Source organism: Puntigrus tetrazona, chromosome 5, assembly GCF_018831695.1.
Source record: "Puntigrus tetrazona isolate hp1 chromosome 5, ASM1883169v1, whole genome shotgun sequence".
In the NCBI taxonomy this organism is placed as follows: Eukaryota; Metazoa; Chordata; class Actinopteri; order Cypriniformes; family Cyprinidae; genus Puntigrus; species Puntigrus tetrazona.
Window position 1 is genome coordinate 26,853,403 of NC_056703.1, and position 18,341 is coordinate 26,871,743.

Here is an 18,341-nt window from a genome sequence, read left to right on the forward strand (position 1 = left end):
TTGCTGTTCAAATTATTTTTTATTAACATTTTAAACAGCTGAGTACATTTTATTTAAGATATTTTCCAAGTATCAGCATTTATCTGAAATAAAAAGCTTTTGTAAAATTATACACTATCCCATCCAAACGTTTTTATTTAGCATGCATTCAGTTGATCAACAGGGATCATAAATACATTTCTAAATATGTTAAAAAAAAAAATCTATTTTAGATAAATGCTGTTTTTCTGAACTTCTATTCACCAAGAGACATTCTGAGCAGTTTTCTGAAGGATCATGTGACTGGAGTTAAAATGCTAAAAACTCTGCCTTGAAACCAAAGGAATAAAGTTTTTCTAAATGCATTCAAACAGAAAGCATTTATTTTTATTTCAGAATATTATCTTACTGTTCAAAAACTCTTCACTGGTAGAGTAAAACATATAAAAGAAAGCCAAAACCTTTCTCCATAGACGGTCATTGTAAAGTGTTACTGTTTTCCTGTGTTTAAAAAATGAGGGGAAAGAACAAATTTGGAAAATCTAGTAAACTGATGTCAACAACTACTAACATTCTAGTGATAAGGATAAAATTTAAGACAGTAGAAGGCCGAGCACAATTCTCAGAGTGCGTACAGAGTGCAACAATTTCATGTTACTTTCAAGTTAAAACTTTTAATTCGTTGAGAATTCTTAAGAAATTTAGGCTGAAAGATATTCACAATAAATTACACAGATCTATGGTGGCCATACAAGTCAGCATGCCGTGAGATAGCAATATCAAGTGTAATTACAGAAAAACAGAACGGGAAGAATTTAAAAAAAAAACTACACACAGAACAAGTACCCACAGTCAGTTAATATTCAGGTACAAACCAAATGTAACCTTTTTGTGTTTTTAAAAATCACACAATAGCAGTAAAAATATACAAAGCACCAAAGTAAAACTACATAGAAAAGGACTGTAATAAGAGAAAAAACATTGCTTGTTGTCCACAGGTGGGTAGTATAAAACGTATGACTTTGATTATTTCTTGTTCTTGGCCTGATTTCTTGGGGAGCCTTTCAATAAATCTCGAATCTTGAGGTAAACCCCCGTCGCTTCAGCAACCTCCGTAAACTCAGGCGTATCCTCAAAAGGAATTATTCCCTCAGCAAATCTGCTACGGTGTGGGACGAAAGTTACTTTATTTGCGACGGGTTCCTCCATGTCGTCGGCCACTTGCGCATTTGACTCCTGTGCGCTTATCTGAGGAGTGTCCGAAGTTCCATTTGTTGCATCATGATTAGGGTTTTCCTCGTAAACTTCATCCAGGACAATAATGTCGCTCACCTCCGCTTGCAAATCGATTGCTTTTTTAATAACTGAATGTTCTTCCTGTCCATCGGGTGTTTCATCTATCCTCTCGTCCTCGCATACGTGAGTTACTGGCTCAACGGGTGAAGTTGGTGTGCTTTTGACTTCATACGTATGACTCAAGTCTTCCATCTTTTCTCCGTCTTCCTCCGAGTCGAGTTTGAGTGAAGTGACGACACTAGGGGAACTTGGGACGGGGGTCTCAGAAGCTCCAGCTTCAGAATCACTGTTGGTTGCAGTATCTGCCTTCTCAAGGGCTGCCCAGAGAAGCCTTTGCTGCTCCTCCAGTTCCTCCAGGGTCAGACCGTCTTCTGACTCTTCCCCTTCAGTCAACCCTCTGGCTTGAGTGGACGGAGAGTAATTTGTGGGTGGAGTTGGGGGTGGAGTTCCCTTAGGGATTGGAGGCGTGGATGGAGGCGTTCCCAGTGGCAAAGGTGGAGCAATGCCAGGAGGAAGTGGTGGGTGGAACTGGAAACCATCAGATCTGATTTGAGACATGTCATGATCTGTAGGAGGACAAAAAAATCCAATAATTATATTCTTTTGTGATAATTAAGGTTTTTTTTTTTTTTCAGTGATGCACAAAATTTAAACAACTGATAATAATTGGCCGAAAACTCACTTTTTGGAGGTCAAACTCATTGAAAGACACTGTGACGTTTAAATACAACTTCTCAGACGGTGACATCTTTTTAACAGGTCTTAATTTTTAACAACCGACCTTTCAGTCTATGCTTTTCGTTGAACAAAATTTCACTAAACATTGTTCGTAGTATATTTACCATTCAATAATTAATCAGTTTTGAAGCCAGTTTTTGAACTATGTAAAGTAGTGTAAAGGCTCGTACGCATATAACGTGTGAATATCACTGACATTTAACGCCTCGTGATTAAACAAAGGGCGGCAATGTGAGTGTGCACACCGAAGAGCAAAATACGAAGCGTAGAAAACGTCATTATACCAAAAAAACAAACAAAAAAAGTCTCATTTTTTGGTTGCATTAAAAACTTGCCGGCCTAGAGCTGCTGGAGCGGCTTGGTGGTGCTCAAGCACAAAACGTTATTTCCGAGCACACGGAAGTAGATGAAGAAGATGCAACAAGGCAAGATGAATGACGCGCAAAAACAGTCCCGTATAAACGAGCTTTACATCACGGATACAACAGAAAAAAGGTGATTAGAGGACTTAGCAGTTGGTCAGCTGAAAGTTTATGCATTTCGGAAACACTCTACAATCATAGAACAAAAAAAACCTAGTAACGCTTGAGTTGTGTACCTGATTCTATCTCCATATCTGATTCGTTTTCTGAATTGGACTTCCATTTCTTTGTCTTCTGGGGTGTGGACTCAGCGTCATGACGCCTCTTGCTACAGCTGGCGCCCTGCTGAGCACATATGGATGCATAAACAAGGTCATTAATAGATTTGGAAATAAGGATTAAGGCAATAAATGAGAAAAACATTTTAAAAGATTTTTACCGTTGGAAAGTTACTGCTTAAAAAGGCAGCAAAATGTTGCTTCCAGTGCTGAGGCTGCATTGGAATAGAACCAAAAGACCGGTAATCCTGCCCAAACCAAAGAAATAAACATTACAACTTCTAGAGAAATCCAGACTTTCATTAATATGCATTAATCATTGGCTAGATAATCTTTCATTTCCGGCATACTCGCTTGAACATGGAGGTAAATTATATATGACCATGCAGTTTGTAGAAAGTCATTCAGTAAATTAACAAATTTCCTGAGAAAAATGTCAGTGGTAGGGATGAGGCGATATCTTTGTTTTGTTAAAAATTTTACTGAAGTATCACTATACCAAGTTGTACTGGAAGAATCGTTATTGCTAAAGGGATCTTTATTTTTTACAGTGCGCACAATTTATAACTAATGTATTATTATTTAACTCTGTGTCTTTGTTTCTTAACATCAACCCAGTGATTAAACCATTATTCAGTTAAACCATTAATTTCAAAGAAAACTGAAGACTTTGACCTCCAAAACTGAAATTACGTCTGCAGTAACAGAATTAACTAAAGCCATGCATTTAATAAAATTTGATTTTAATGCACATGTCGTCAGTAAAGCCTGTTCCTTAAAAAACGAGTTTGATTAAACCCACAGCCCTAACGACAAATAAAACCGAAACCCTCTAGAATCCACCAAACGTTTACCATGAAATTATTTCCATGTCCCTTCTCAATGTAGCAGGGCTTGGATAATCCATGCATTGTTTTGTATCAAATAGATGTGCATGTACACTTACATCTCGTACGTTGGGGGGTATAATCACATTGAAGCCAGGAAAATCCACCAGCTTTGAGACGTCGTAAGATATCTTTTGGCTGTGGTTGTTTTCATCTTCATCGTTTGATCCTTATAAGAAGTTTAATGTTAATCGTGCTTTATGACAGGTCATTTGGCCAGCTGCAACAAACCCTTTACGTATGTTTTTTAAATTGAGGGCTTTAACCTGACCATAGCAAAATACAAAACACAACCTTACCATCATAGAGCATCAGGCCTGAGTTTTCCATTTCTGCCTCTTTTAACCAACCAGGTGGGTAGCCCAGCTCTCTCATGCGATAGATGAATGGAGGAAGGGTTTTCGTATTAATCCCAAGCGCATCAAGGAGCTCTTGACTATACAAAGAAAAAACGTCTTCAAACGCACACAACATAGGGTGATATAAAATATGCTATCGATTCAGTTAAAACTAGACCGGTAAAGTTGGCAAGGCAAATTTTGACGTGGGATATCATTAGAAGCATCTTCTTTTGGTTGATGAACAAAACTGGGTTTAGAATGAATGCAAAAATGCAGAACCACTGAGTGGCAATAAACGCAAAGCTGCAAAAATGACACCTATTCGTTTGTTAAAAACATACTGTGAGCTTCACAGGTCTGGCCTGATATTTTTTTACTTTCCCACCGACCTCAAGTTCCCTGGCTTGTACTTCGCAAATCGCTCTTCGACCTCTTCTGCGTGGTAGCGTTGGTTGCTCTGACTGTTGTTCTGTGAAAACTCTTTCCTCTTTTCATTGATACGAGCCATATCTTTGGGCTTAAAGAGTGAAAAAGAGTGATTTCTAACTGATGTTGATATCAAAACATGTTGTAACTGTATGTATGAATACAGCATTAGCGGATGCTTTATCTATAAGCAAAGAGAAACACCTCTGGACAGTCTCGCAGCTGATGGTCCTCAGAACAGCAGTTAAAACAGCATGGTCTCGGTCTGTAAACACAACACAAGCTGATTTCAGAATCGAGGAGAAAAGCAAATGAGATGCAAAACAGAAATTAATCAATCTTTGCAAGCAATCCAGTAAGACGAACAATCGCGTGAAGTCTAGTAAGAAGAAAAGCGTTTTTGTAAAGACAAGCATTAGTCTTATAATACCATAAGCACATCAATATCTACTATAAAGTCTCGCCATACCTTTTCTCCTTTATCTGCACTTCTTGGCCCTCAAGGGCAATGATTTGGCCAAAGATCTGCTGGTATCTTTACAAAAGTGATTCAGGAGCAGTGATGCATATAGACATGATTCAAATAGACTAATAGCAACGTTTAACTGAATAAGAGCACAGCGACCATAAGTGCACATCTAGCTTTAAATGTTTAGGATACTTTGGAACCTCCCATCCATCGGTCAGCTGGGGGTTTTCATTCAGCAACGGCTGGCCGAGTTTATCAACGCAGAAATTGGTGAAGTATAAAACACTCCCTATCACCTACAAACACGAAACAAGAAGTACCCGTTTCATTTGTGGATATTTGGCAGTCGAATAAGAATAACGCGAGTTACGTCTTCGGTTGTTCAGAACTCACGCTGAAAGCATTTTTTATGTGTTTGAAGTCACTGGAAGTCTTCACTTTGTAGCTTTCCTCCATAACAAAACTTGAATGCTGCAAACATAAAAAAACAGCAATTTAGCTTACCGATGAAGACCAGCGTATGAAACGTCCAGCGAGATTAAAGGCATACATGCGGCTTGACATGGAGAGCAGAGCTTTCTGGGTTATTCTGACACTCTTGTAGGGTCTTCTGGACAAGACTGAAGAGGAAGTCCTCCATTTCTTTCCGACACTGCCTGAACACACACAAGTGCATCTCTCATTAAAACCGTCCTTTTGGAAAAGCTGATAGCACGATAGCAAACACAGAAAACACCTACTTTGAAACAATGTTGTTTCCATAGTTAATTTGACAAAGAGGCCCGTCCATTTTGGAATCTTCTATTCTTATACCCCTAGAATAAAAATGACCGTAATCAATCACTCAACAATGAAAATGCCAGTTTAACTTGATTTTGAAATAAATTCATTCTTTACTCACGTCGGACGACTTAATATGTTTAACTTTCTCTTCAGTTCTTCATGTGGATTACAGTTAAGGTACGTATTTTGACTCGGTTTAAAGACAAGCAGTGATAAAAACCAAAACAGAGGGCGGGAGAACGTTAGAAGAACCATATGTCGGTGACCATGTAATATATAATCAGTCAGTTTTGGTGTTTTTTCATTCGGGGTTGTTAGAAACATCTTACATTACTTTTTATTGATGCATGTCGTTTGCAGAACGTCGATTTAAGTTTCAGTGTGCTTTGTTTTACGTATTTTTTTTAATTCCAAAACAGCACGAGAGGTATAATGTCGATTACAAGACTAAAACCAAAGCGATTTCGATCGTATTTTCAACTAAACGCATACAAACATCCCACATGTTTTCTCTTCAATCCTATGCACAAAGTTAGCTAACCGTCATGCCTTTTAAGCTAAAACGAAAGCTCCGGCAGTCTCCCAGGACAGAAAGCCGTAAGGATATTCTCCGCGTTCAGGCGCTCTATCGTGTCTTCACACGCTTCTAACGTCCGCCGAAGCTCGCGCAGTCGACCCGAGCTCTCGCCCTCTCCGTCGCCGACTTCGTGAACGACACGGTCGCGCTCTGGCGCGTTCTCCTCGAACTGATCGAATAACTCGCTGTCCCCGAACTCCACCGCAGCCATGTTTGATGACCACAACGCACGACGCGTCCCACGGTTCAAAGGGCAAGGCCTACGCCGCGCCGACGCGGGGCTGCCGATTGGCTCGGAGGCCGCAGACAGGAAGCAGCACACGTTTAAACTCTTCACAGCCGAAGCGTTCTGTTTACAGTCGCTGAAGGCGAGCTGGCGCTTTTCACCGCGCCGAAGTAGATTTTTTTTGGCATGCAGGGTTTTTGCAGTAAAAAAAGCTTAGTTTTTCTGTATGCACTGAATCATGGCGTCTGGAGGAGTTTCTCTCATTAATATGTCGTTTTGGGAGTGCGGTAAAAAGAAGATGCGATTCTTATATCTTACGAGTAATAACGCGTTTCATGTTACTAAACCAAGCACAAACGAGGTAGGTGTGACTAACAAAAAGTACATTAATACGTGCTTAATATTCATTACCCGCTGAAAGAAAACAGAACCAGCCAATAAGCTTTTTTGCCTAAGTGTGTTCTTATTTTTATTTTTTTCTTCTTCATGGAGTATTTGCTTTACCTTCATTAATAATGAATTACATTTGTTAATATGTATTAATGTCTATATTTAAATAATGCCGTGGTTTATTGTTGTTCACAATCAGGGTTTTTTTTTGTAAAGTTGTACAACCGGACCATTCTTAAATAAATCAATTAATGGTCAGATTAGTCTTCAAGTTAATGCAATTTCAGTTAATATATTTATGTATTTTTTCACTTCATATTGTAGGATCAGATGATCCCTCTCTTTCTTGGAGCTGATCTGTTCTCAGACACCGACGTTCGCAGTGAAAACCAACCCAGATACCATGCTAAATTCTCTAAACGAGGATTGGCGACCAAACTGGTTTTCCCACCAGGTGCGTGGTTCTTCTCTTCTGACCTGGTCGATTTTCACCAGAGGTTAATATTTGTATGATTGATCTCCAGACTACAGATTCCAAGGCCTGCGACTCCCTTATTCCAACAACAGTCTGTGGTTCTACAGCGTTCATGGAGTTTTTCGAGTGGCTTTTGAACTGTATAGCAAACAAGATCAGCTCTCAGTCATGGAGTCGTTTCAGGTAACGGGAATTTGTCGTTTTATGATTTTTATTTTGTCGAAATTTCTAATAAATGATCTGCTTCAAATAATTGTGTTCACAAGGATCTATGGAAATCTCGAATAAATGACGACAACTTGAACGTGACCTATCATCTTGATGCCCAGTACGTTCAACCCCAAAATGATCAAGAGGCTCGAACAATTTCGGAAAATAATAATAATACATGTTCATCATACCAAGTCCATCGACGGTCTGGCGAAGTGGAAACCAACTTCTTTCCAATAGTCGCAGATCAGTCAGATATTTCATCGTCCGACCATGACTACTGTTCCTCGGAGCAGACCAGCTTAAGTCAGTGTCCTTTACTTTTACAGAAACTTCAAAGCCTAGGGGAACAAGTGAAGTTATTTACAGGTGTTGAAACAGAACTTTTAAAGACTGCCGCAAAGGTCGTGGACTGTGTCGAATGTTGTATCACTGGGAGGATTGAGGAGGAAAAACTGCTGGACGCCGTGATGGCCCTGTTTCACTTTCAGAGCTACTCCATCTACTCGAGCAGTCTCCTGAAGGCTGTGGCAGGCTGGCTCGGCCAGCAGTTCAACGCGGCCAACGGCACCATTAGCCACCGGGTTGAAGGTTTTAAGGCCCAACACATTGAGCACATTACAAACTTGCCGCCTCCAGAGGAGCTGGCAGCTGAACTTTTCCCGGAGGCCATGCGAAATCTTCTCGCACACTGGATGGGTCTGAGCGACGAGGCAGAAACCTGGAAAAGACACAGCGAATACCCGATTTTGTTACTTATTCTAGAATTTGCTAATCACAATCTCATCACAGGAGTAGCTCATGTCTTGTATTCCAGTCTAATATGCAAATGAGCATACTTGCGTATCGTTGGATCGCAGTTTTGTGATTCTATGATTCTTTCTTTAAAAGTCAAATATTTATGTCCTTTTTACAGCTAGCTGTCCTAAATGGAACAGTGATGAACATGAAAACATTTCGCTTGCACTGTTTACATGAGCTTTCCCGTATTGTAAAGAATGTTTAAAATCAACTCTGAAGTAAATCTAATACAAACATATTCAGACTGAAAGTTTGAATCCAAACACAAGAGGGCAGCCTCATCACTGAAAAATAAAACGCCTGAATATCAAAACTTTTCCTAATTTAATTTAGTTTGCAATTCACTTCCATAACATCATAATGATAAATCATATAGTATACACGTTCACCAGTGGATTATATAGACGATACAGTGATCAAATTGCTATGTATCTGTTTAAATAATGTGCTTTTATACATGTTATACTATATATTTTTTAAGAGACAAATAATAACGCATTTTAAATTCCGTAATGTCTGGCAACTGACAAATACATATTTTATTAGCATATATGTAATAAATATTTTTAAATATTAATCAAACTTCTAAGTTCTACAAACACATTTCTATGCCGTTTTGGGGGTGAAGATATTCAACCATGTACACTTCTACCTGAAAGTGCTTTCTTATCGTGTGGAAAACAGTCTTCTTCTGTCATTTATATATGTGTGATACAAATTCTTTGGTTTGAATTTATCCCACCATCTCAGTTGCCTGGTCTCTTTATGAATTATTGGCAAAAATACAAATAGGGTTCTAATACACTGTTTGGATTCCTAACAGAAAAGAGTAGAATATCTAAATGAAATAAAATGGAGGATTCAGCAGCTTTCTTGATGGAAGAGTCGTGAAGAGTCTTTAATGAAAGTTTTCACGTGGATCTCCAGTCTCTTGACTCCACAATGAGCCTCCAGCCTTCTGGCTTGATCAGAGACCCTTATCCTTCTGAATCGACCATGGGCTGTAGGTCCCTTTTCACTCTGGTATGGTCATCCACTCCATTTAGCTGAAGGACGTCTATCAATCATAGACTCCGATGTGTTCATATTTATAAAGGAAGGGCTCCTATTATGGACCGGTGCTTCAAGATCCTTCAAAATGATATCTGCCAAAATAGTTTGAACTGCCTCCATACAGAAACTCTTTGGTAGTCCCACAGAACCCTTCATTATCTTCAATGAGCAGCTGACATTCTGCTAGAACACACGTGACGGCTATTTCTTATTTTAGTACACTTATTTTTTCCAAGTAGTTTAATTAGAAGTAGCTCCGCCTCAACCTAACTCATTAAAATCCACATAATCTCAAGTAACCCGCAGCAAGCTAGTACAAAGACTAGGCAAATAGTAGTTTCAGGGTTTTTTTTTGGTGTACTAAAGAATCAAAAACGTATGATTTTAATGAATGATGAAATGTATTTTGTATGTTAAATTATTTTATTGGTTCTGTGAAATTGTCTCCCCCGCCCCAACTCAAACTGATGACCGTTTTATGCTAATTCGTATTTGATATATTCATGTAGTAACCATTTCATAAAAAGCCGTGAAGCACTCACAATAAATCATAGCCCCAGGTACTCAATGGTCACTAATCTATATATCAGGAATCGCCCGCTTCAGACAGTGTCGATACAAACACGGTAAAATATACAATCACATTCCCCTCCCAAAGTTAAAAAAACAAAAGCTTTACATTAAACAATCTTCAGAGACCAAGCAACGATATATGTTTGAGCAATCAACTGTATTTACAAGTGAACTTCCAAAATGAATAAAACAACAGACCTGATGAATCATACATGCAGGCTAATGCACCAGCATTCTCTACAAGCACATACAAACCAGCTTTACAGTGGCGGCGTCAGCCAGAATTTACAGAAACGAGAAGCACAAATACAGAATGTTCAGACAGCATCCATGCCCCTTGAAGAAAACGAGGAGGAGAAGCCAAGGCCCATCCCCCTCTGCGTGTGTGTCTGTGAGCGGGCCATCTCGTACTGGACGTCCAGGTTACGGAACATCTCTTCCTGCTGCTGCAAGGTTTTAAGACCTTCTTCATTACCAGCTCCTGACGAACTACCTTCTTCTTCACCCTACAGTGAACACAGTAGTGTTATTATCAAACAAACTCAAAATACTAAGAAAGCCTATGACAGTATAAAAATAATAAACTATTCAAACGATTTGTGTATTAGAAACCTCTTCATTAAGAACATTCCGAATAAAAAGTCTGAGAAATGAAAAGACAATATTTAACATAGGAGAACACTTACTTTGATGCCCATTAGTTTGCGAAATTTTACATTTTGGTCTTTATTGCCAAAATTCAGCTTCTCCCAAAGCTCAGCTGTTTGTGACTTGTCCTACAACATAAACAAATATTAATACTGAACATCTCAAGACTAGAATTTAAGGATGGCAACAGTAGTGTTACTAGAATCAGAGGCAATATGTACAATATGTTGCAAAAATCAAATCATTTAAATCTTTACTGCAATGATCACATTTTCAGGGTTTTTTAATAACAAAAAAAATTAACTCTAGATTGAACGAAATGCAAATGTTGGTAACGCTACAGGTTGTGGGAAAGAAAATGAATGTTTAAACTATCCTGTGTCTACCAAATACAATTACTTCACCATAAACTGTTCTATGGGCTACCGTAGACTCCGAATTGGAGAAATATATACAACAAATAGAGAAACTGTGTATTACGTAAAACTTATAAACAACAATCAATGCAAACAATGTAAGTGGTATCAACAACCCTATAATCCGATATATCTACGCAGTGGCTTTCTTGGCCTCACCCCATCTTTTTTTCCCTGCCACAACATTTTCCTCTTCTTTTCCTGCTCTGCAAACTTCATTGGGTTCACCGCTGAGGGGTTGTAGTAGCTTGGCACAGCAATGCCAGTCTCCGCCAGCGTTTTGGCCTGAAGAGCTGCCATCTGAGCAGCCATTGCGATCTGAGGAGTGACCTGTGTGCCGGAGGCCAGCAGTGCTGCAACGTTCAGGCCTGAACTGGGTGCTGCAGTGGCCGTGTCGCACAACAGTGGAGCTGCTGTTGTTAGGAAACAACCAACAACAGATCAGATATGAAGTCACTGCACTAATACAGGCGGATCATTTACTGCAGTTACTCACCTGTTGCCATCTCTTGCTGTTGCCGTTTTTCTAACAACTCCTTTTCCTTCTGTTCTTGAAGCTTCTTTGCTCTCTCCAACCTAAAATTGAGGAGAGAGTGCATTTTGTGTGCAATTCAAACATCTAGTCAGATACTTTAGGTGGTTTTGGAGTCCAGAAGAACTTACTTAAACAACAGCTTGACATCCATTCAAGTTTAAAAAACACTTTCATTTTCATATATGAAATAAGAATGTAGACAACCAAACAGTTGCTGGTCCAGAGTGACTTCCATGGTATTTTTTCTACTATCACTGTAGAAAGCAAGCAACTGTTTTTTTTTTTTTTTTGTAATTAGCAATTAATTGACATTAAACATTGATATTTGCAAAAATAGCTGCCGAAATATCAATCTTGGTAATATGTGGGTCAACCACTACTCATCGTGCAATATTTTGATATTTAATATGATATTTAGTTGAATAAAACTTTTATAATGGAAATGCTAAAATCTGGAAATGGCTAAAATAGTGGTCACCAAGTTGGGTCCTGCAGAGTTTAGGTACAACCCTAATCAAATCACACCTAAATCAAGGTTTTACTAGGTAAACTTCGCAGGACACCAGAACTCCAGGATCAAGTTTGATGACCCATTGGGCTAAAAAAAAAAAAAAAAAAAAAAAAGGTAAAAATTTGCTGCCAAAATAACCTCAGTTCGGTTATATACCATAAACAAAATCCAAAATTTGCACATTGGAGAAAAAAAAGGGCAAAACTTTACCTTCTGGCCAATGCCTCCTGAGCATCCATGGCTGTGTTTCTACCCCTGAAGGTCACAGGGCTAGCTGACCGACTGCGACTATGACTTTTTCTCCGTGCTTTCTCTGACCTCTTCTTCTTCTCCCTAGATAAAATTGGACCATCTCATATTTTTAGTACAAATACAGTTCCACGCTTAAAAAAAGCAACACACAATCTTTACCCTACCTGCTCTTGCTTCGGCTCCTGCTGCGATGTCTGTGCTTGCTTCTGGAGTTTGATCGAGACCTGGCCCTTCTCTTCTTGTCACGACTTCTTGATCTCCTTTCACCGCTCCGTGAGCGAGATCTTCTTTTGTCCCAGTTTCGATTATGATGTCGTCTTCAATAAAACATTCATTAACATCCAAGCACACTAAACCTTATTTACTCCTTGCAAAAAATGTTTGCTTCAACCAAACCAATTTGTCAAATGGAAATACCTTTCCTTTGAACGTGATCTTGACAGGCTTCTTGGTCTGGAGGACTTCTTGTCTTTTCTGCGATGTCGCTCCTCCGTGTCTTCAGACAGCCTGTCACGGCCTTTATCTGACATCTCCAGCTGCTCCTCTGATACGCTCTGACATTTCAGAGCTTTCTCAGAGTCCTTCTTCCGTGCCTGTTTTAAGAAGAATTGGTCTCTTTCAGGAAAATAGTGCAATAAAGAGAGTTAGTAAGTTGTTTTAAGAACAAACTTGCCAAAATAATTTTGACAAGAAAAACAGTTTTTAAAATTACAATATCCCTATGCCAACTTCCACCACCATCCGAGTGCAGCACATACAATTACATGTAACACAAATGAGTGCACTTAACCTGCACAGTTCAGCGCCAAGAGAAAAGCAGGGGTGATCATTTTTGCAAGAAATGTACACAGATTTCGCACTGGCATTTTCCTGTCTTGTATGCAATGTTTTTTTTACTATATAAACATAAAAGTCAACATGAAATCAAAATGAACCCCATTTAGTTCAAACCTGGTCTTACTCTACTTAACTTCTTGGTTCGTTTTTAATCTTGTCAATCTTTCTTCTAGTCAAATCTAGTTTTTGCTTTGTCAGGAACCTGACCCAGCCATCATCTTGGTTTCCATTAGGTAGAGGCTCAAAATATAGAAGATCTGCATATTTCTGATGCCAAACTTGCGTTCAGTTCTGGCCCCATTCATGAAAACAACACCCAAATCAAGACAAAAATGTTCTTATTATTACAGTTATTATTTTAATTACTGGGTAAAAATTGCTGGGTTTGGTTTCATGTTGACTTTAAAGGGCATTTTACATGATACAAGAAAGCTTTTCTTGCAATTTTGCCAAGTCCTGTGTGTACAGGCACATTTCTATTAACACAAAAAGTGCTATTGCGAAATTATCCTATGTCTGAAGCGAGTGCTGCTTAAATATTGTGAGAGCTAAATTACAGTTTAGGTAGGAATTACTTAAGTGTGGATTTTCTTTGAGAAATGCAAAGTGATGCTGCTATACAAAGGCAAAACACAGTAACTCCGCCAAACGAAAATGAAGCTTTAAAATGGCACATACACTGTGTTAAGGCTTTGCAGGGCACTAAAATACATATTAAATATTATAGTATGTATAAAACACTCTTGATGGGTTCATACACAACACGATTCATGAACGAGCCCATACTAACCATCCTTCTCTCCCACAAAAAAATAAAATTGCTGAAAACTCAGGGTCACGTTGTACAGCGTAAAATGCCCTTATGACCTTCAATCCGATTATGACCAAACAAATATATATGAATCATCTTAATGTGCGTAACTTTACCGTTTTAAGAACTATTTATATACTGTGCAAATCTGCATGCATTCACACTGGGAAGGGCCACTCATTTTTTTTTTTATATTGCAATTCTGCTGGTGTCTACAAAAAAAGGCAGTAACTGGGGTTGTGAGACAAAAAGATATCGTTTAATAGGCAAATAAGTTTAAATGACTGATAGTTACCTGTCCAGGTAGTAGGCATATAATTTTGCTATCTGTCAGCAGCGTCTTCTGTTCAGAGTGTCTCTTCGTGCATTAGCACGCTGAGTATAATTTATTATAGAAATGTTATCATATGATCTAAAATACAGGACGTTAAAAAAGCTCCCAAACAGACATTTCTCTCCATCTGTAATCAATATTAATAAAATTTAAGATTACATGCACTTGTGATTACATCTCAGTGCTTTTCTTCTCAGTCTGGCATTTCATTCCTTCTGTCTAAGCTGCATACTTACCCTGGACTAAAACTAGAATGCCAGCTGTAAAACTACTGATGATGTGACCAGTTTAATTTAGGTCTACATGACATCAATGGACTAAAATTAGTTACCTCTTTGCTTTTGCTGTGGCTTCGCCTGTGCCGCTTATCTCCTAAAAGACAAAAAGATACAAATGACCTGTTGTCGGAAGGACACTGACGGATTTAGCAAAGCATTTCATTTTTAAAAGGTACGTCTTTTTTTTCAGGAGAATACCGTGATTGGGAAAAAACCTTTTAGTTTTAAACGTAAAATTTAATAGTAGCGTTAAATAATTTAATTATGAAAACATACATGTGTAAGAAGCCCATAAAATAGGGATCTTGTTTTTTTTTTAAATGATTGTATGCAGAGTTTCTGCAGGTTTGAGAAGGATAAATTTAAGACCTGTTAAAGGCCACGTAAAGAACATTTCGAGGGAATAAATTAAAGAAACAAAACGTGGTTGAGCTTCTTTTTTTCTGGTCACACAGCAAAAAAACTTTTTCTTCAGTTCTTTGTTTTTCAGTACAGAGAGATCAGTACAATATCCTTAAATTGCAAGTATTGTTAGAAACGGGTCAAGTAGCCCCTCTTGCCAATAAATTCATGTTAAAGTTGATGATTTTGCATGTAATTGTACCTTGATTTCAAGGACTAGATCAGCCAAACATTTCACTTCTGTCATCATTTGCTCACCCTCAAGTAGTTTTAAATCTGTAAGAATTTTTGTTCTGCTAAACACAAAGGATTATACTTTTTTTTTTTTTTTAAACCAAGCTGTTTCGGGTCACTATTGACTTCCATAGTACAGTCTGGTTACAAACCTTTTCAAAATATCATCCTTTGAGTTTGGCAGAACAAAGAAATGTACACAGGACAGAAACTACTTGAGGACGAATGATGACAGTTTAATTTTTGAGTGAACTTTTCCTTGAAGGACGTTTGGACATTTTTGCTGGCAAACAAAGCACCGAGAAAGACTCTTTTGGCAATGTTTTTTTTATGAGAATGTAATAACGACCGAAGCGGACCCATGGTTACCTGACTTGCGCTTCCGGTCCCCTGATCGTGATCTGGACCGCGAGCAGTGCTTCGAGCTCCGCTGACGGTCTTCATCTGTGTGAGATCTTCCGGACAGGGACTCGTGGTATTTGGCGTCATTTGCCTGATTGGAGGCAAACCACAAAGTCAAGATAAAGAAACTGTACAGCTTACAAAAGTATCCATTAGGAATATTTACATTTCTTAGTGCACTATCGGTGTTCTCCTGAGAAAGTTACTGAGAAGCATAAATTGCATCACGTTAGCGAATTAGCTAGCTAACCGCCCTGTTTATGTGCATGATGCTAAATTACAGCAAATTCTCCCAAAAATCTAACGATTTGTCATCTCCAATACACTTAAGTTTTTAACATAATACCTTGTCGTTTTAGTTTACATCATCGTTTTGTGCCTTAATTCTTTTCTACTTAGTTTAGAATAAGCTATCCGCCATTTTCCGAGCACAGAATGAAGCCCGGTGAATTGCTGTTTTATTAATTATATGCTTTACTCGAGTATAATCTCGCCCAAAACAACAATTAAAGAAATGTACTCACCGCCATGTTAACGAATAAAGAAAGGAATTAGCTGTTAATTAGTAGTTAATAGCAGAATGCGACAACCTCCTTCTATCATTCGTCTCTTTTGCGGTGGAACAATACCCGGATGTTTCTTTCTGCTTCTACTAATACTCGCAGAAAAGCTGGACACGCACAGCGCCCCTCGCGGCTGGACCTCGCACTCTCAGGGTTTTTGATAGAGCGATGCACAGGTGCATCTCAATACATTAGAATGTCCTGGAAAAGTTCATTCTTTTCGGTAATTCAACTCAAACTCGTGTATTAATTCACACAGACCGAAGTAGTTTAAGTCTTTGGTTCTTTTGATTGTGATTACTTCTGGCTCACAATTAACCAAAAAAGCCCACCAATTCACTATCTCAACAAACTAGAATATGGTGACATGCCAATCAGCTAATCATCTCAAAACAGAGAGCCTTCCTGAGCCTTTAAAATGGTGTCTCAGTTTGGTTCGCTGGGTTACACAATCATGAAGAAGACTGCTGATCTGATAGTTGTTCAGAAGACAATCAATGACACCCTTCACAAGGAGGGTAAGCCAGCATTCAATGCCAAAGAAGCTGGCTGTTCACAGTTTTACAGATGCTAGAAACATGGTTTTCGAAGGAAAGATTGCTGTCAAACAGCACACCTAGGTTCCTAACTGATGATGAAGAATTAACAGAGCAGCCATCAAGTGATAGGCTGTGTTCTAGATTATTATATGTGGGGTTTTTAGGTCCAATTATTAGCACCTCTGGTTTTTCAGAATTTAGCATTAGGAAGTTAGGAAGTTTTTTATATCGACTATGCATTCTGTTAGATTCTCTATGTGTCGTGTATCACCAGGCTGCGCTGAAATATAGAGCTGAGTATCATCAGCATAGCAGTGAAAGCTAACACCATGACTCCTGATAATATCTCCCAGAGGTAACATGTACAGGTTGAAAAGTAACGGTCCTAGCACTGAGCCTTGAGGAACTCCATATTTCACTTTTGATCGATATGATACCTCCTCATTTATTGCTACAAACTGATAGCGGTCAGATAGATATGATTTAAACCATGCTAAGGCGCTTCCTCTAATGCCAACATAGTTTTCTAGTCTATCCAATGTTGTGATCGATAGTATCGAATGCTGAGCTAAGATCTAATAGCACTAATAACGAGATAAAACCACGATCAGATGATAGAAGCAGGTCATTAGTAACTCTAATGAGAGCAGTCTCAGTACTATGGTACGGTCTAAAACCTGATTGGAAATCCTCACAGACACCATTTTTTTCTAGAAAGGAATACAGTTGTGAGGATACTACCTTTTCTAGTATTTTTGACAGAAAAAGGAGATTAGAGATTGGTCTGTAATTTACTAAGTCTTTGGGATCAAGATGTGGTTTCTTAATAAGAGGCTTAAGTATTTGGGAACATATCCTAATGACAATGATGAATTAATAACGGTCAGAATAGGATCTATGACTTTTGGAAGCAGATCTTTTAATAGTTTAGATGGAATAGGGTCTAACATACAGTTTATGCTAGTTTAGATGATTTAACAAGTTTGTACAATACTTCCTCTCGTATAATAGAGAATTATCTTTCACACTATCTGATGTGAAACTGTAGTTGACGTCTGCATAGTTACAATTTTATCTCTGATAGTATCAATCTTCGAAGTAAAGTATTCATGAGACAAAAAAATTGGATCTAGAAGTTTTTAATGCTTTTCTGTATGACAGGATACTCTCCCGCCAGGCAGTACGAAATACTTCTAATTTGGTTTTTCTCCACCTGCGCTCCATTTTCCGGGCTGCTCTCTTCAGGGTCCATGTGTTTTCATTATACCATGGAGTCAGATTGTTTTCTTTCATCTTTATTAAGCGTAAAGGAGCAACTGTATCTAAAGTGCTAGAAAAAAAGAGAGTGCATAGTTTCTGTTACATCATCAAGTTTTTGCATCATATTGGATGTGCTAAGGAATTGAGATAAGTCAGGAAGGTTACTTAGAAAGCTATCTTTTGTGGTGGAAGTGATGGTTCTACCATACTTGTAATAAGGTGCAGAGTTTACAGGTTTAACTATACAGAGTTCACACAAGACTAGATAGTGATCTGAAATGTCATCACTTTGCTGCAAAATTTTAACACCATTAACATCCATTCCATGTGACAGTATCAGATCTAGAGTATGATTTCGACAAAGAGTAGGTCCTGACACGTGTTGTCTAACCCCACCAGAGCTGAAACTGATTAACAATGTCCTCTGTTAATTAACTAATCAGATCAATATTCCC

At 38.5% G+C, this 18,341-nt stretch overlaps 3 protein-coding genes across 8 annotated transcripts; 1 reads left to right on the forward strand and 2 right to left on the reverse strand.

Annotated features, from left to right (window-relative positions):
- Positions 1–633: 633 nt before the first annotated feature.
- On the reverse strand, positions 634–6,477 carry zcchc8 (zinc finger, CCHC domain containing 8). 2 transcript variants are annotated; one of them, XM_043238617.1, is made up of 14 exons: positions 6,167–6,477; positions 5,678–5,720; positions 5,517–5,591; positions 5,327–5,432; positions 5,170–5,247; positions 4,969–5,072; positions 4,777–4,842; positions 4,512–4,572; positions 4,271–4,398; positions 3,840–3,976; positions 3,600–3,709; positions 2,815–2,901; positions 2,612–2,717; positions 634–1,841 (listed from the first exon to the last, which is right to left on the reverse strand). In XM_043238617.1, exons 1-14 carry the CDS (start codon positions 6,345–6,347, stop codon positions 1,006–1,008), a joined length of 2,118 nt encoding a protein of 705 aa, XP_043094552.1. In that variant the 5' UTR covers positions 6,348–6,477; the 3' UTR covers positions 634–1,005. The 2 variants fall into 2 exon arrangements, with proteins under 2 accessions (XP_043094552.1, XP_043094551.1); XM_043238616.1 differs by having other exon boundaries at positions 2,612–2,720.
- Positions 6,478–6,583: 106 nt separating this feature from the next.
- si:ch211-110p13.9 (uncharacterized protein LOC562347 homolog) lies at positions 6,584–8,506 on the forward strand. Its single transcript, XM_043238624.1, has 4 exons — positions 6,584–6,723; positions 7,077–7,206; positions 7,277–7,410; positions 7,494–8,506. Exons 1-4 carry the CDS (start codon positions 6,601–6,603, stop codon positions 8,268–8,270), a joined length of 1,164 nt encoding a protein of 387 aa, XP_043094559.1. The 5' UTR covers positions 6,584–6,600; the 3' UTR covers positions 8,271–8,506.
- Positions 8,507–10,002: 1,496 nt separating this feature from the next.
- On the reverse strand, positions 10,003–16,192 carry rsrc2 (arginine/serine-rich coiled-coil 2). Of its 5 annotated transcripts, none has more exons than XM_043238619.1 (10): positions 16,049–16,192; positions 15,492–15,615; positions 14,540–14,580; positions 12,644–12,819; positions 12,391–12,543; positions 12,185–12,307; positions 11,425–11,504; positions 11,088–11,341; positions 10,551–10,640; positions 10,003–10,370 (listed from the first exon to the last, which is right to left on the reverse strand). In XM_043238619.1, the coding sequence occupies exons 1-10, from the start codon at positions 16,052–16,054 to the stop codon at positions 10,182–10,184; spliced, it is 1,236 nt and encodes a 411-aa protein (XP_043094554.1). In that variant the 5' UTR covers positions 16,055–16,192; the 3' UTR covers positions 10,003–10,181. The 5 variants fall into 5 exon arrangements, with proteins under 5 accessions (XP_043094554.1, XP_043094553.1, XP_043094558.1 ...); XM_043238618.1 differs by having other exon boundaries at positions 12,644–12,841; XM_043238623.1 differs by lacking the exon at positions 16,049–16,192 and adding an exon at positions 14,170–14,249 and having other exon boundaries at positions 15,492–15,592.
- Positions 16,193–18,341: the final 2,149 nt, after the last annotated feature.

Excerpts from the sequence above, each read along its gene's own strand:
- zcchc8 (XM_043238616.1), bottom strand. The coding sequence starts at position 6,347 with ATGGCTGCGGTGGAGTTCGGGGACAGCGAGTTATTCGATCAGTTCGAG. Across the intron at positions 5,073-5,169 it reads ACATAAAAAATGCTTTCAGC|GTGATAGGGAGTGTTTTATA; the intron begins GTGAGTTCTGAA and ends TCGTGTTTGTAG. Across the intron at positions 2,902-3,599 it reads TACCCCCCAACGTACGAGAT|GATTACCGGTCTTTTGGTTC; the intron begins GTAAGTGTACAT and ends TGGTTTGGGCAG.
- si:ch211-110p13.9 (XM_043238624.1), top strand. The coding sequence starts at position 6,601 with ATGGCGTCTGGAGGAGTTTCTCTCATTAATATGTCGTTTTGGGAGTGC. Across the intron at positions 7,207-7,276 it reads CAAACTGGTTTTCCCACCAG|ACTACAGATTCCAAGGCCTG; the intron begins GTGCGTGGTTCT and ends ATTGATCTCCAG. Across the intron at positions 7,411-7,493 it reads CAGTCATGGAGTCGTTTCAG|GATCTATGGAAATCTCGAAT; the intron begins GTAACGGGAATT and ends TGTGTTCACAAG.
- rsrc2 (XM_043238618.1), bottom strand. The coding sequence starts at position 15,611 with ATGACGCCAAATACCACGAGTCCCTGTCCGGAAGATCTCACACAGATG. Across the intron at positions 14,581-15,491 it reads GGACCGGAAGCGCAAGTCAG|GAGATAAGCGGCACAGGCGA; the intron begins GTAACCATGGGT and ends TTTGTCTTTTAG. Across the intron at positions 12,544-12,643 it reads AGATCACGTTCAAAGGAAAG|ACGACATCATAATCGAAACT; the intron begins GTATTTCCATTT and ends GTTTTATTGAAG.